This window comes from Gigantopelta aegis, chromosome 14, assembly GCF_016097555.1.
Source record: "Gigantopelta aegis isolate Gae_Host chromosome 14, Gae_host_genome, whole genome shotgun sequence".
In the NCBI taxonomy this organism is placed as follows: Eukaryota; Metazoa; Mollusca; class Gastropoda; order Neomphalida; family Peltospiridae; genus Gigantopelta; species Gigantopelta aegis.
The window spans coordinates 18,677,597-18,694,298 of NC_054712.1; the positions used below are offsets into that span (position 1 = coordinate 18,677,597).

The 16,702-nt window shown below is 36.3% G+C and overlaps 1 protein-coding gene across 1 annotated transcript; it reads right to left on the minus strand.

The window, feature by feature from the left end:
• Positions 1–247: 247 nt before the first annotated feature.
• On the minus strand, positions 248–16,134 carry LOC121388657 (putative sodium-coupled neutral amino acid transporter 7). The gene is made up of 9 exons (XM_041520096.1): positions 15,949–16,134; positions 12,701–12,822; positions 11,633–11,831; positions 9,425–9,566; positions 8,494–8,586; positions 6,597–6,654; positions 5,823–6,082; positions 3,204–3,403; positions 248–1,982 (listed from the first exon to the last, which is right to left on the minus strand). The coding sequence occupies exons 1-9, from the start codon at positions 16,055–16,057 to the stop codon at positions 1,783–1,785; spliced, it is 1,383 nt and encodes a 460-aa protein (XP_041376030.1). The 5' UTR covers positions 16,058–16,134; the 3' UTR covers positions 248–1,782.
• Between the last annotated feature and the right edge of the window lie 568 nt (positions 16,135–16,702).

The following is a 16,702-nucleotide window of genomic DNA, read 5'->3' on the forward strand; positions in this document are numbered from 1 at the left end:
ATTCATTATATAGATTTTTTTTTACAGAACATATAGAACTTTGAATTTTCTGTGAACTGTGAATAAAATATAAAGTTAAAGCAATACCTAGAACAGTAAAGTAGTTTACGTCGTTTCTATATAGGCGCCTACATGGACATGTAGCCGATGTAGGCTATATTGAAAATAAAGGTTTTTAAACAAAATTAAAACCAAATAGTTGGGGTAATAAATAGAATAACAAACTCGGTACCAGTTATTATCAAATTTATGTCCCTCGTGAAATAATTTTCACTTGTCACTTGCTAAAGCTCGTGACAAGTGAAATTTATTTCACTCGGGACATAAATTTGATAATAATTGGTAACTCGTTTATTATCCTATATCAATTTCACACAGAACATTATGTTTATATGGATAATGAGTCATTCTAGTGACAAAAGAAAGTGATTTATGTACATTTGGAGCTGTATTGAATGTACTGTTTTGTCGTTATAACAATAGTTTTTCAGTTGTAAAATTATGTTTATGTGAAAAACTAGGCTGCAGAATCCACAATTGAAAAACAATCCTCATAATTATCTTTATCAAAAATACATACATAAATAATTTTATTTCATTTTACCTTGATCCATATTCTCTCATTATGTAATTTTCTGTATGAAACAGATACGGTACCAAACACAAGTACTGCTAATAGATAATACGTTATGTTTGTTAATTTTGCCTCAGTTTAACATGTAATTTTTCTACAGTAGAAGCTGTTATGCTCTACTAGCTTATAGTTATATACTGGAGATCAGTATTATGAGACTTTTTTATCTCAATACATTGCAATATGGGTAACCTGTATCAAGATATAAATATATATATATATCATGATAATACATGTATATTATTTAACACAGTGTTGACAGTACCTTGAAGGAGGCTCCTAACACAATAAAGAAAATATATAGGACAACTTGTATACTGATAAACATATTGATCAAAGAAAACCATTTACGTGACATTTCTTAACAAATTACAAAAATATTACACAAACAGCAGGTACCTGGAACAGAATAGTCACTGAACAATAGTTAAAACTAAACATTATCACAGTATCTCCAATCACATCTGAGTCTCTGCATTGCATAGATTAATTCTATCATTATAAACTGTGTTGAAGCTAACACAACTTGCCTGCAAGTGGCGAATCATAAAAATACAAGATAGCAAATACTAAATGAATGCATTGATCACATCTACAAGCGAGCATCACAGTCTGATTAGCATTACCTGGCCTGGTGCTTATAAAACGTTTAGAGTCTAGACTCGAGACTCTAATGGAGTCTGAGACAGTAATATCATGACAATGCCATACAAATTGTATGGGTGTGACATCATTAGAGATTGAGTCTGGACTCTTTAATGTTTTATAAGCACGGGCCCTGGTTTCACTCACTATGAGATGGCTTGTTTAGAAAATACACAATACGGTGGGAGGGAAATGACCAACGCTACAATCCCACCTCCTCATACAAAATTTGAGTGTTCTTCTACCACCAGCCATTGTCATCTTTTTTCATGCTACATACCATGCTTGTAGCCGTTTTTCTAAAACATTCTTTGACAAAACCATCCATACAACCTCCAGGTGTTATCTTTTCATAATGACTAATGTGCATTTTGACTTTTCTACATGCTGTTGAGGGTTCAAGTTTGATATGAAATTTATGAGCAATCTTGGAACTTCGGTCAGAAACTCTGTAATCACATTCAAGTTTCAATCAGCCAAACAAACTATAAACCGTGGCTATATCAGCTGCCACACGTGTAGCCGGACTTGTCCGGTTTGACTCCACCCGTGCCAATGTCTTGAATCAGAGCCTGGCTCAGCGTCAGACCAAAGATAAAAGACCCCAGTACAATGAAGACCAGAGAAAATATGGCCAGACCCTTCAATCTCCGTGAGTACTGGACGTCAAGTCTGTCTAAGCATATCTTCAACAGGCACATTCCTGAAAGATTAAATAATGAAGAACTACATCTTTTATTTCATACACTGGTTACTGGGACAAACACTTATTATACAGGGCTTAATCTTGCTGGCAAAATGAGCGTTATATTAGCAGTAGTGAGAAGTCAAAGTCGCCATACTATTTTGGACCTACTCCGATTTTAAAAACGAAATCATAGAACAGACGTCAAGACCCCGACTTGTTTAGTGTTATAGATCACTTGTCACCTTATCGATTCATGTTTTGTTTTGTACATCGACGCATGTTGCGCTGTTTGCTGTGACCAGTCATTTTAACATAACGACACATTATCAACTACTTAATAATATCACATTTTTAATTAAACATACAATTGTTTTGTTTATTTTCTAATCAGAAGTAGTATTTTATATCAAAATATTACAATTAGAACCAAGTGTACAATTAAGAATTTGTCTGAATGAATGCTGAACATGGAGAAATGTATGGATAAATATTCACTTCACCTATTTTATCAAACTTTTCCCCTTTCTTCTGGGAAGAGAGAAGTGACTTCTACTTTTTCATTTATAGATTAGGGCCTGATTATATCATTTTTAATTAAGCGTCACTAACATTTCTTAGAACTTCACCTTAAAAAAAGAAGCCAACAACAAATAAATAAACCACCCAAAAACAGTATATGGTTATTATCTTTCAAAACAGATGAACATACAGATGGACACTGGACATATTATACAAATAGTAACATACAGGTATTTTCTCTGCCAATGTTTCAATGTATTGCTGAGGGCCTGATGGAAGATTAGTTTGTGCCAAACATGTCACCCTCTCGTTCCAGCCAGTGCACCACAACTGGTATATCAAAGGCTGTGGTATGTGCTATCCTGTCTGTGGGATGGTGCATATAAAAGATCCCTTGCTACTGATGGAAAAATGTAGCAGGTTTCCTCTCTAAGACTACATGTAAAAACTTACCAAATGTTTGACATCCAATAGCCGATGATTAATAAATCAATGTGCTCTAGTGGTGTCGTTATACAAAAACAAACTTATTCTTTAACATTTCTTTAAAATTACTGGTTTCTTAAAGCCATTCAGAAATACAAACTTTAACTGTCACACTCATTAAATAAGGTTATTATTATGATTATTATGATTATTATGATAATTATAATAATAAATAATATGCAAAGATGGTGTCAGCGATTGTAACATATTCAGTTTAGTCTTGCAGTGTACCTGGATAGATGAAGATAAATATTGCCGCGAAGGCTCCCAGGATCTGAATGACGACGCCGATGTTTGGAATGAAGACAGCGAGAACCAGTGTCGTTGCAAACCAGATGGTGGTGGTAATAATGCGACGTGGACGTTCGTGACTCTCAGCGACCTCTGGAGGGATCTTTCTCAGAGTCAGGTACACCGAATCAAAGGCAGCTCTGAAGTTAGAAATAATAATAGTGTAAATATAAAGTCAATATGAATACATTTTCTAGTATGGGGTGAACAAGTCAAACAATGCCTGAAATTTTCAGCTTAATCTAATAATATTGCAATATTTTGATACAAATTGATGATTTTTTTTCTTGTGTTATTTTAAATGGGAAAGAAGCAACAAATTTTCAATTTCCATAAATTTTAAACTTCTGTAAATTCTGAAGCAGGTGTGGATAGATCTGAAGCAGGTGTGGATAGATCTGAAGCAGGTCTGGATAGATCTGAAGCAGGTCTGGATAGATCTGAAGCATAGATCTGAACCAGGTCTGGATAGATCTGAAGCAGGTCTGGATAGATCTGAAGCAGGTATGGATAGATTCTGAACTAGGTCTGGATAGATTCTGAACTAGGTATGGATAGATCTGAAGCAGATCTGGATAGATCTGAAGCAGGTCTGATGGATCTGAACCAGGTCTGGATAGATCTGAAGCAGGTTTGGATAGATCTGAACCAGGTCTGGATAGATCTGAAGCAGGTCTGGATAGATCTGAAGCAGGTCTGATGGATCTGAACCAGGTCTGGATAGATCTGAAGCAGGTCTGGATAGATCTGAAGCAGGTCTGGATAGATCTGAAGCAGGTCTGATGGATCTGAACCAGGTCTGATGGATCTGAACCAGGTCTGGATAGATTCTGAACTAGGTATGGATAGATCTGAAGCAGATCTGGATAGATCTGAAGCAGGTCTGATGGATCTGAACCAGGTCTGGATAGATCTGAAGCAGGTTTGGATAGATCTGAACCAGGTCTGGATAGATCTGAAGCAGGTCTGGATAGATCTGGATAGATCTGAACCAGGTCTGGATAGATCTGAGCAGGTCTGGAATCTGAAGCAGGTCTGATGGATCTGAACCAGGTCTGATGGATCTGAACCAGGTCTAGATGAACCAGGTCTGATCTGAACCAGGTCTGGATAGATCTGAACCAGGTCTGATGGATCTGAACCAGGTCTGGATAGATCTGAACCAGGTCTGATGGACCTGAACCAGGTCTGGATAGATCTGAACCAGGTCTGATGGATCTGAACCAGGTCTGGATAGATCTGAACCAGGTCTGGATAGATCTGAACCAGGTCTGGATAGATCTGAAGCAGGTCTGATGGATCTGAACCAGGTCTGATGGACCTGAACCAGGTCTGGATAGATCTGAACCAGGTCTGGATAGATCTGAACCAGGTCTGGATAGATCTGAAGCAGGTCTGATGGATCTGAACCAGGTCTGATGGACCTGAACCAGGTCTGGATAGATCTGAACCAGATCTGATGGATCTGAACCAGGTCTGGATAGATCTGAACCAGGTGTGATGGATCTGAACCAGGTCTGATGGATCTGAACCAGGTCTGGATAGATCTGAACCAGGTCTGGATAGATCTGAACCAGGTCTGATGGATCTGAACCAGGTCTGATGGATCTGAACCAGGTCTGATGGATCTGAACCAGGTCTGATGGATCTGAACCAGGTCTGGATAGATCTGAACCAGGTCTGGATAGATCTGAAGCAGGTCTGATGGATCTGAACCAGGTCTGATGGACCTGAACCAGGTCTGGATAGATCTGAACCAGGTCTGATGGATCTGAACCAGGTCTGGATAGATCTGAAGCAGGTCTGATGGATCTGAACCAGGTCTGGATAGATTTGAAGCAGGTCTGATGGATCTGAACCAGGTCTGATGGATCTGAACCAGGTCTGGATAGATCTGAACCAGGTCTGATGGATCTGAACCAGGTCTGGATAGATCTGAACCAGGTCTGGATAGATCTGAACCAGGTCTGATGGATCTGAACCAGGTCTGGATAGATCTGAACCAGGTCTGATGGATCTGAACCAGGTCTGGATAGATCTGAAGCAGGTCTGGATAGATCTGAACCAGATCTGATGGACCTGAACCAGTGACCCATGACTATCCATGTCTATGTGAAAGTGAATGTAAAAAGTCCATTTCTGCTTTTTCAGTGATCGGCCTCAGTGGTGTCGTGGTTAAGCCATTGGACGTAACGCTGCTAGGTACAGAGTTCACAGCCCAGTACCAGCTCCATCCCAGAGTGAGTTCTTAAGGGCTCAATGGGTAGGCGTATGGCAACTACACCCTCTTCTCTCTCACTAACCACTAACCAACGTACAACTAACCCACTGTCTTGGACAAACAGCCCAGATATGTGAGGTGTGTGCCCAGGACAGCATGCTTGAACCTTAATTGGATATAAGCACCAAAATAAGTAGAAGAAAAAAGAAGTGCTCTAGTGGAGTCATTAAACAAAATAAATATGTTACTTGCTGATATCACCTTCCACAGAAGAGCATTTCAATGTGCTCTAGTGGAGTCGTTAAACAAAATAAATATGTGTTACTTGCTGATCTCACCTTCCACAGAAGAGCAGTATGGGATATGTTGTGTATGTTTTGATTGCGATCAGGACAACTGCAACCAGCACCTCTGGGTCTGGGTCGAAGGACAGGAGGATGTCGCTGGCGATGCCATGACCAAACTGGAGGTAGCCCAGCGCCGCCGTGCCCGTGTAGCTGAACACACACAGAACCATCGCCAAGGCAACCGTCTTTGAGAACTCTTTGATGTTACGCTTCTCCATACAGGAGTAAATTGGAATGATGCTAACATGGCACTAGATGAAAACAAAAAGTTTAAAGATTTAATCTGTTTTAAAAGCAAGATTTGTACATAAAAATCAATAACAAATTTTTAAAAGGCAGATTTTCATTTCTTGAAAAACAATGTTGCACACTCTTCAAAATGTTGATGGGGGAATTACACTCCTCAGATAATTGATATTAAAGGGGAAATGTGGAGAAGAATCGCACTCATAATGCCACTCATTATTGTGATACTGATTTATAACCTACATAATATGTAATGTCTTACATTTTAGGTCAATTGTTTCCAAAACAATATATAAACAATATTTTTTTTTTTAAACAGGAATGGTGCTTGGAGGACAAATCACACTGTTGATCATAATGATGTCATGTTCAGTTGGGCTTTTGTGGGGGGGTTTATTTCTTTTTTTTTCTTCTTTTTTTTCTGTATTTCTTTTCTCTTCTTTTTTATTTTTTTTGACTGTAATTGTGGCAACCAGACTACAGTATACACATCTTTAAAAATTGTATGAGACTACTAACCTGATAAGCAAAGCATATTGCTGGTACAACAAGAAATATATCCATCCAGGAATCTGGCCTGAAATGGAACAAAATGCCAATTTATTATTCTGCATTGTTTGAAGGATTACATTTTCATAATTTATCATATGAATTAAACCAAGATAGTGATTTCCCTAGAAATTTGGCAAGGCATGGTAGACCAAACACTTTTGGAGCATTTTCACCATTTTCGGGGCACTTGTATTTCATTAAAAATACACACAAATTAATTGAAATAAACATTAATGTAATTTATGCACTTGCTTTAATAAATGAATGGCAAAAGATATAATTTTAAGGCATATTTTATTCATCAATAATACCTTTTTGGGTGTTTTAATTAATTACTGAAAAAGGCTTGTTTAATCTCAGGGCAGCATGGAGCTGATTAAGGCAAGATGGTGCTAGACTATTGAGGCACGGTGCTGCACCGTGCTAAAACAAGCTAGGGAAAACACTACAAGATATGTTTTACTAATCCTACATGAAATTACTAATAGACGGCAGAGTTCTAGAATACGGTGACTCAATGCACGAGGCCGGTAGTTTTTAAGACTCGGGCCACCAAATAATTACTCTGAGCCAGCCCAATGGCAATTTATGAAAAACAAAAAATCCAGCACTACCATGACTACAAGTATAATTGTACGAAAACAAAAGAAAAACTGCAAACAGATCAACAAGTCAATTTTTTTTTTTTTTGCTTATACACATGCAACATTTTACTAACAAATAGTTTGCCACCAATGATCTGTAACCCATTCATGACATCGTGTTATTTTATTCAAATTATAAAGTGTAAACATTATAAACACAAAACATTCCTTCAAATAGTTTGCCACCAATGATCTGTAACCCATTCATGACATCGTGTTATTTTATTCAAATTATAAAGTGTAAACATTATAAACACAAAACGTTCCTTTGTCCCTACTTTTTTCTATTTTTTTGACACTGGCACCCAAAGAGTTGTTACTCTAATTGTAATTGTAATCCAGTTGAAATGGTAACCACTCTTTTCATGTCACTATTTATTTTTGCGAAATTTTAAGTGAGTAAATTATTTATTTTATTTTTAAAATATCACTAAAATTGCAAGACTTAAAAAAAAAAAAAAAAAAAAAAAGTACACTATATCATGAATTTAACAAAGTACCTGCATAATAAAACATTGGTTCCAATGTTGATTGTCACTTTATTACTCATTTGTAGGTGAGAGTATGTAATATATGCACAAAACTGTAATATATGCACAAAACTGTAATATATGCACAATTTTCAATAATAAAGTTGAGTCCCATTTTTACGAAGCTATCTTAATGCTAAGATCATCTTAAGTGCACAGCCACCTTATGCACTTAAGATGATCTTAGCACTAAGATCACTTTGTAGAACGGGGCCTTGGGGGGGGGGGGGTTGTTGTTGGTTTTTTCGGGAGGCGGGTGGGAGGAGTTCCCATTCGCTTGTAAATTATTTCAATAAATATTATATAATTTATATGTACTCATATATAAATGACAGAGCATTCATTTGTTTACGACTGTTAATTACTGAACTACATAACTACTAAACTGATGAATATTTTTAGAATATTTTTCTAGACCAACCTTTAAAGTATTTGGCCTAATTGGCCTATCTGTTGTGTAAAATGACAAACAAACTGATCAGACATGAGTATGACAAACTAGCTGTACACAGAAAAGTTATTTATTTTCATTAAATATTGGTTCTTAATTTATTAACAGTTAAAACTGGGCAAGTGAATTTTTAAGCATGGCCATTGAATTTTCAAATCCACTGGCCCAAAGGCAAGTGATTGCAAACAAATTCTAGAACACATGTAAACCCTTAAAGTTTAATATTTAAAAATACTTACTTGGTTTTTATCAGTTTTGGTGTGGGGTGTGGGCTGAAATACTTGACTGTTACTAACAAAACTACATACAGGATGCCTATCACACCAACAAAACTGAAAGAGAATAAGAAAGACTAAACCTTTGACCTGTCTGACACTACCATCAGGAAGTAGCATGATCATATCACTGCTATAGATGTGTGCCTATACTCAACACAATCAAATCAAGTTTCACTAAACTTGTGAAAAATGCTAAGATATGATGCTTTTTACCATTTACTGTAAGATCTGCAATTAATGAATGAATGTTTTAACGACACCCCAGCGCGAAAAGTACATCGGCTACCAGGCACAACAAATTTTCGTATCTACTAAGTTTAAGGGTCATAACTCTGTGAAAAATGGGTAAAACACCATTAAAGTCAAACTTTATCTACATGTATAACAGGACAAAATAAATGAATACTGATCATACATTTTGACATGGACTTTTTTATATTATCATTTTCTGTTATCCAAACTAAGGAGCATGGAACACCCTTTATATTTATCTCATTTGCATAATAAAAATTTCCTGAAACAAACTATAATAGGAAACGTTTGTTGTCTAAAACTTACAAAAAGTCAGTTCCATTATATATTGTTGTTTCTGTGAACATTAGCGACAAAAGTGGTTGTTTTAATGTTTGCTGCGCAGACTTGTGTGTCGTTATGCAGGCCAGTAAATAAAGGGGGGTGCCACTATAAATGTGTTCATTACTTCAGTTTAAAATAGAATTAAAATAAAATAACTTTCAGTAGTAACACGTTTATTGTTCCATTGTACTGTGGCGGTGAAACAAATATTTTTAAAGAAAGATTTTAACTTTAAAATATAACACAAATGCTTAGGTGCACAGACTTAGGTGCCACCAGTGTATATATCCGGCTGGCAAATAATGTGTGACTTTACCTAGCATATTTGAGAAAATCTATTCTCTTTGGAAAGCACATGGGCAGTATGAGTATGAGAGATGAAACCACGATAGTGAAGGAACGGTCCATGTAGATAGGAGGGTCATTACAAAACTTTGTCTTATCCACAAAGAGGAAAACTGCAAGAAAAATAAAACTGTTACAGTATTACAGATTCACTGTACATTCGTGTCACAGCATTCAGTCAAATAACAGAACGTAACATAGAGCTCATGGTCAAATTTGGTTGCTAGTCACTTTGTACCATGGTCATTTTGTACCATAGTCATTCTGTACCTAATTTGGTCATTTCGTACCCTGGTCATTTCGTACCATTGCAAAAGGTCATTTCGTACCTTGGTCATTTGTACCCTGGTCATTTCGTACCATTGCAAAAAGTCATTTCTTACCCTAGTCATTTCATACATGTACCTTGGTCAGTTAGTACCATAACTGAAAGTCATATCGTACCACAGCATAACAATTTGAAAAAAATAAGAAAAAGAATATTACAAATAAATATATTACTTAAACTGTTTATGTATCGTCATATGTTTTTTTCGATAGTTTCATTGGTTGTCTATTTTTGTCCTTGTTATGGTAGGCCTAGTGTAGGGTCTATACTCTGTGCAATAATTTACATCAAAATCTTCTTTTGTAAGCTGTAAAAAATATTGAATAATTTTCAGACCAATAGTACCATAACTGAAAACCACTGGACTGTTGACATGTATTATGGGTATCAATAACGATATGCTGCACACTAACGTGTTTTGAATTTCAAACTGTCCAAATAAAGTTTAAAAAACCCACTGCTTTTATGCTATAGTTGATTCGTTTTTTATATACTGGTATGAAATGACTAAGGTACGAAATGACTGGGGTATGAAATGACTGGGGTACGAAATTACTTTTCACAATGGTACGAAATGACTAGGGTACGAAATGACTAGGGTACGAAATTACTTTTTGCAATAGTACGAAATGACCAAGGTACGAAATGACTGGGGTATGAAATGAACAGGCAGTATTGTATGAAATGGATGGTACGATATGACTTAGGTACGAAGTGACTATGATTCTTCAAATTTTATAGAATGTGGACTCAGTCTGTCATGATTTTTTTTTTTAATTATATTTCAGAACAATCTCTTCACAAATCAAAAATTGACACATGTACTTAATGGTTACTTACTGTTATTATTTTTTTAAAGTACTGTTATAGTAATACATTAATTTTTTTATTGCTTTTTCTTTAATTGTTCATGGGTTTTTTTTCTAAATATACACTGCATCTAACAATAATGTTAAAATACACACACATACACACACAAACACCATACACACACACACCACACACTCAATTCCAATAAAAGCAAGCATTCTGAGAGTACTGCTAAAGCAATACATGCCCCTTGCCGGGCCCAACACATTTTCGTATCTCCTAAGTTTAAGGGCCATAACTCTGAAAAAGTGGTAAATCACCATTAAATTCAAACTTCATCTATAACAGGACAAAATAAATCTATACACAAAATTACAGCTTAGCACTGCGAAAAAAGTCCAGAAAACAAATGTTTGATTCTCTGAAGTTCAAGGGCCATAACTCTGTCAAAAAAGGGTAAATTGCCATGAAAGTAAAACTCGATCTATAACTGTTACAGTATACACAAAATTTCAGCTCAATATCTTGAGGCAGAGTGGAAAAAAATGTAGGAAAAACTGTATGCGGGACAGATGGACATACAACATTAATTAACAGAAAATATAAAGTTACTTTATTAATTTTAAACAATAAAGAAAAGAGCTGATATGATATATTTAGGGGTTTTTTTTAGCACTGCCAACAGCACATACACATGTAGTACAAAACTGAGCTTCTTGTATGCAGGATTTTTAAGTCACATATCATTTGGACCAATCCATGCATTTATAACAAAAAAGTATTTACAGATTGGAATAATTTATTTATTTATTCATTCTTTCATTAGTTTGTTCATTCATCCATTTCTTTTTTCATTCATTAATTTGTTCATCCATTCATTCATTCATCTATTCATTCTTTTATTCATTAGTTTGTTCATCTGTTCATCCATTCATTCATCCATCCATTCTTTCATTCATTAATTTATTCACCCATTCATCCATCCATTCTTTCATCCATTCATTAATTTGTTCACCAATTCATTCATCCATCACGACTTACACTCCTCCCACTGGTCCCCGATGATGATGAGGAACGTGATGCAGGTTCCGTAGCAGTAGATCAGCAACGTGACAGCACTGGCCGTATGCGCCCACTTGCCGCACACCGAATACACCACATCCTGGTATGTAGTCGATTGCTTGATGTCCGAACAGTAAGCTAGGATCATGATGGCTGCCACAATAAACACAAGAAAAATCTGCAAAATGCAGAAACATCAGTAATAACTGAAGTGTTCAGACAATCTCACAAATTAAAAATGCTACTTTTATATAATTGTTATTCAAACAAAATAAAATTAGTTTGAAAGAGATACATGTATTGCTAAATCTGTCCCTCTCTCTCTGTCTCTGTTTCTCTCCCTACCTCCCTCCCCCTCTCTAACACATACAGACACACATACAACTACAAGCACCATTGAATCAGTCCTGTGCCTTCTGTCAACATATAAGTCAGAGTTCACCATCTGCAAGGAACACACAGAACCTAGATTCATCAAAAATGAAGATGGAAAAAAAAGGAATGTTTATAGCACTTAAATGTTAATTACTGTTGAGAGAATATGGGTTGTTATACTTTGTCTGGATTTAAAAACAATTAGAGGATGGGAGTCGACTAAGTGTTGTCCTTGTCATTTTCAGCAGGGCTTCTAGAATTTTATAAAAATCCACTAGCCATGGGATCAGTGATTTTAAAAATGTACTAGCCACGATTAAAAATTCACTAGCCCTACTTTACTTTAAGTTAGTACAATTTGACTAAATAATAGCAATAATCAAATATGTCACCTAAAGAGGGAAATAGAGCGGGGTTGGGGTGATGCAGGATATTCATATTTACAAAATAAATGTAACTGTAACATTTGATTTTTTTTTTCACTAGCCGTCGGGCATGGCAATAGTAGTTATTTACTAGCCCAACATTGAATATCACTAGCCATGGGAGTGGGGCTACCATAATCTAGAAGCGCTGTTTTCAACAAGTGAAAATCACTACACTGGTGTACAGATGACAATATCAGTGTACACCTAGTATTGATCCCAGTAAGTATGACTTAACCCGACTCACTGTTTGTATGGTGACAGCCACAACCACCCCGCCTGCCAAGTCATAGGCTGCTGGGAAGTTGAGGAGCCCGGCACCGAGAGCTGCATTCACCACCAGAAATGCTGAAGAAAACCACGACGACCCTGAAATGTTTTAAATACTTGTAAGTGAGGAACACAAAACAAAATTCACTTTTCCAAAGCAAAAAAAATAAAAATAAATAAAAAAAAGTCTATATATATTAGGTGAAAAAACAAATATATAGTCAGTGTCACCAGTAAGTCTCTGGTGATATTAAAGTTTCAGAATTTATGTGGCTTTTTTTTTCTTTTTTTTTAAAGCATGGCTTACAGAGAAAAGGATGGTATATTTTGTTAAATTGCTACATAGATTATTGTATGTCCTCCTCCTTGCCTTGACCGGCCTCGGATGGCATCGTGGTTAGGCCATCGGTCTACAGGCTGGTAGGTACTGGGTTCGGATCCCAGTCGAGGCATGGAATTTTTAATCCAGATACCGACTCCAAACCCTGAGTGAGTGCTCCGCAAGGTTCAGTGGGTAGGTGTAAACCACTTGCACCGACCAGTGATCCATAACTGGTTCAACAAAGGCCATGGTTTGTGCTATCCTGCCTGTGGGAAGCGCAAATAAAAGATCCCTTGCTGCCTGTCATAAAAGAGTAGCCTATGTGGCGACAGCAGGTTTCCTTTAAAAAACAGTGTCAGAATGACCATATGTTTGACGTCCAATAGCTGATGATAAGATAAAAATCAATGTGCTCTAGTGGCGTCATTAAATAAAACAAACTTTACTTTTTACTTTTCCTCCTTGCCTTGGTCCCTCTTCATTAGCCAGGGTGTCCCATCATTTGAGATTGTACCATAAATGCTTTCCTTCACATTTTCTATACATACATGTATGTGTAGCCAAGGCAACTTTTATGACTTCGACTTTGCCCGTTGGCGTCGTGGTTAGGCCATCGGTCTACAGGCTGGTAGGTACTGGGTTCGGATCCCAGTCGAGGCATGGAATTTTTAATCCAGATACCGACTCCAAACCCTGAGTGAGTGCTCCGCAAGGCTCAATGGGTAGGTGTAAACCACTTGCACCGACCAGTGATCCATAACTGGTTCAACAAAGGCCATGGTTTGTGCTATCCTGCCTGTGGGAAGCACAAATAAAAGATCCCTTGCTGCCTGTCGTAAAAGAGTAGCCTATGTGGCGACAGCGGGTTTCCTCTAAAAAAATATGTGTGGTCCTTAACCATATGTCTGACGCCATATAACCGTAAATAAAATGTGTTGGGTGCGTCATTAAATAAAAACACTTCTTTCTTTCTTTCTCGACTTTGCCCACAAATGTTTTAAAAACAAGCCATGCTACTCATTCAGAACAACAGAACTTGTTTTTAGAGATGGTGTGTCACAATACTATTGTATGAGGTAATGCAGAATTATATTTCTGGTATAGATGGCGCTGTTATAACTACCGGTACAGCAATTTTTATTTTAAATGTTAACTCATGAGGGTAAATATCCACACATGCGGTGACCAGAGACCAGCAAATGTATATTTTGGCCTTACATGTATTCAGGGCTCGAAATGTCCTAAAATACATGTCAGAGGTTCTAAATTTTCACACATTATTCCAAAGTTTCCCCAAAGCCGGTGATGTCTTTATTTCCAGCAGGTCATATTTTCTTCTTAGCAGAACATATTTCTATTAGCCTGCTATCTTCACAAATTAACAGCAGATCATATTTTACTTTCTACATGTAAAGTTCAAGCTATGTTATACAATTATGTTGTAGTAAACCCATTGGAAAAGGTTCTGCTCAACTCATGCCCCAGTGGTATATATAAGACTTTTTTCCATTGATTAATTTTCGTGATCAATCAGACGATATATACAGGGGTGCAGAAAGTACTCTTCCACTTGCCAAATGTGAGTAAAAAAGTTCACAGATGAGTTAAAAAATTCAACTACCAGTCCGACGGACGATTTGTCTTTTTCTGACTGACAGTATATATATATATATTTTTTTTTTTATTTTGTCAATTTATATAAAAGAACTTTGAGAAGCTTTGGGTTTTTTTATTAGAATATTTCAAGGTTTGGGGCTTGATTTCATTTGCCAATTGATGTTGATCACTTACCAAGTGTCCTTAATAATATTTTTGTTATAATATATACATCTGATGGGCAGACGGTGTATATTACAATATTATTAAACATTAATACATGTATAGTGTTCTTTATGCTAGCATTACGAAATGTACTGCAAGTTATTCATCTCTGAGCCGATTGTGTTGTAACTTTCACACAAAAATAGTATGTTTTGTTATTTCCAAAACACTTTTACTTTTTATCTTATGTCAAACCAAACTGAAATTATTAACAAAAAAATCCATATTTTTTTTAGGAGTATGGGATGGTATAGTACCATCGACGTCCCAAACAGCGTTCACCTAACGACAAAAACACGAATACGATATTTACGGAAATACTATTCTACATTTTTCAGCTACAATATGTGAAACAAGTGACGTATAAAATCAACAATGTGGACGTAAAACAAATCCATTCTAATAAATAAAAGTGAAACACCCTCAGGTAAACAGGAAAGGGTGCGACGTTTCTAACTGCGTTCAGGTGCATGCGTTTGCAAAAAGTATCATACTGCGCATGTCCTGTTCACCATTTTCCATTTTTAAGGTAACTACATGAAAAAATAAATGTTTCTTAATTATGCACAGTTGCTGAACACTTAATTTATTTTTTTAAATTTAAAGGAAAAATTCAGTTTGTCAAGCGTTCTGGTCCAGTCCGCGTTTTATCAACACACATCACTCACACTTGATGTCAGTACTGATAGGCATTATGTTCATACCATGCGAATAGTTTGTTAAATATAAAAAATTTAATGAATTTATTAAAATTAACACAATGATATACTCCAAATTATTTACAACTGTTATGAATGGATTATCAATACTATTCACTATAATAGAGGCACACAAATGTAGCATACCTTTTGCAGATCGAATATAATAATTGAAAACAAATTCTAACAACAGGGGTCTTAAAAATCGTAAAAATTAAATTCTTTGGCCTTGTTGATCTGGCACGTGTGTGGTCATGTGACACGCACATAAATGAACGACATGCCGATGACAACAAAATCGGGTGTTGATTGCGCGGGAAAACAAAGTGAACGGAATTTGAAGCATAACGCAGTTAGGGACGTTGACGATATTTACCAATTTACCTTTGACATGTTGCGGTGTCAACCTAGACTTGGTCAAAAACTGAATCTGTTCCTCGTCTTCAATAATAACTTCATCAGATCCATCATCATCGCGTGCCTGAATAGACATGTTTGGAAACAATCTATTACAATCTTGTTAAAAATTAAATATAAAAGTCAGCTGTTTCTCACATACAGCTTCCGCCATGTTTGCATCATGTGACCTAAAAACCATTCGATAATAAAAAAAATTATATTGTTATTAATGGGTGACAATAATAAATAATAAAACCGTAATTAAACTGTTATTGTAATTATAATGCCATTAGTATTGCATATTATTTTATTCATTCTATTAGATTTAAACTGCTTTGAATAAATAACCTTTATCATATTGTATGACGTTCAGACTTTATTTTGATCACATGTTTTTACGCTCATCAAGAATAGTTTGTACTATAAACCAAATGCAAATTTGTATATGTATGGCTACCACGATGAGTCGACACAGATGGAAAGTGTATAAATTATTTTGTTTAACGACACCACTGGAGCACATTGATTAATTAATCATCGGCTATTGGTAATTCTGACTCTTAGTGATCAGAGAAAACCCGCGGAATGTATTTAATAGTGGGGAGGGGGCACTTTCAGTACCATGGTCCGAGGGTGGAAATTTGATGGCCCGAAGGGTTTGAACCTATTAGAGGTGGATGGGGGCATGTTCCCCCATATCCATCTGCCCACCCCCCCCCCCCACACACACACCCCGATG

Excerpts from the sequence above, each read along its gene's own strand:
- LOC121388657 (XM_041520096.1), bottom strand. The coding sequence starts at position 16,057 with ATGTCTATTCAGGCACGCGATGATGATGGATCTGATGAAGTTATTATT. Across the intron at positions 6,655-8,493 it reads CCAAAACTGATAAAAACCAA|GCCAGATTCCTGGATGGATA; the intron begins GTAAGTATTTTT and ends GTTCCATTTCAG. Across the intron at positions 6,083-6,596 it reads CAATATGCTTTGCTTATCAG|TGCCATGTTAGCATCATTCC; the intron begins GTTAGTAGTCTC and ends GTTTTCATCTAG.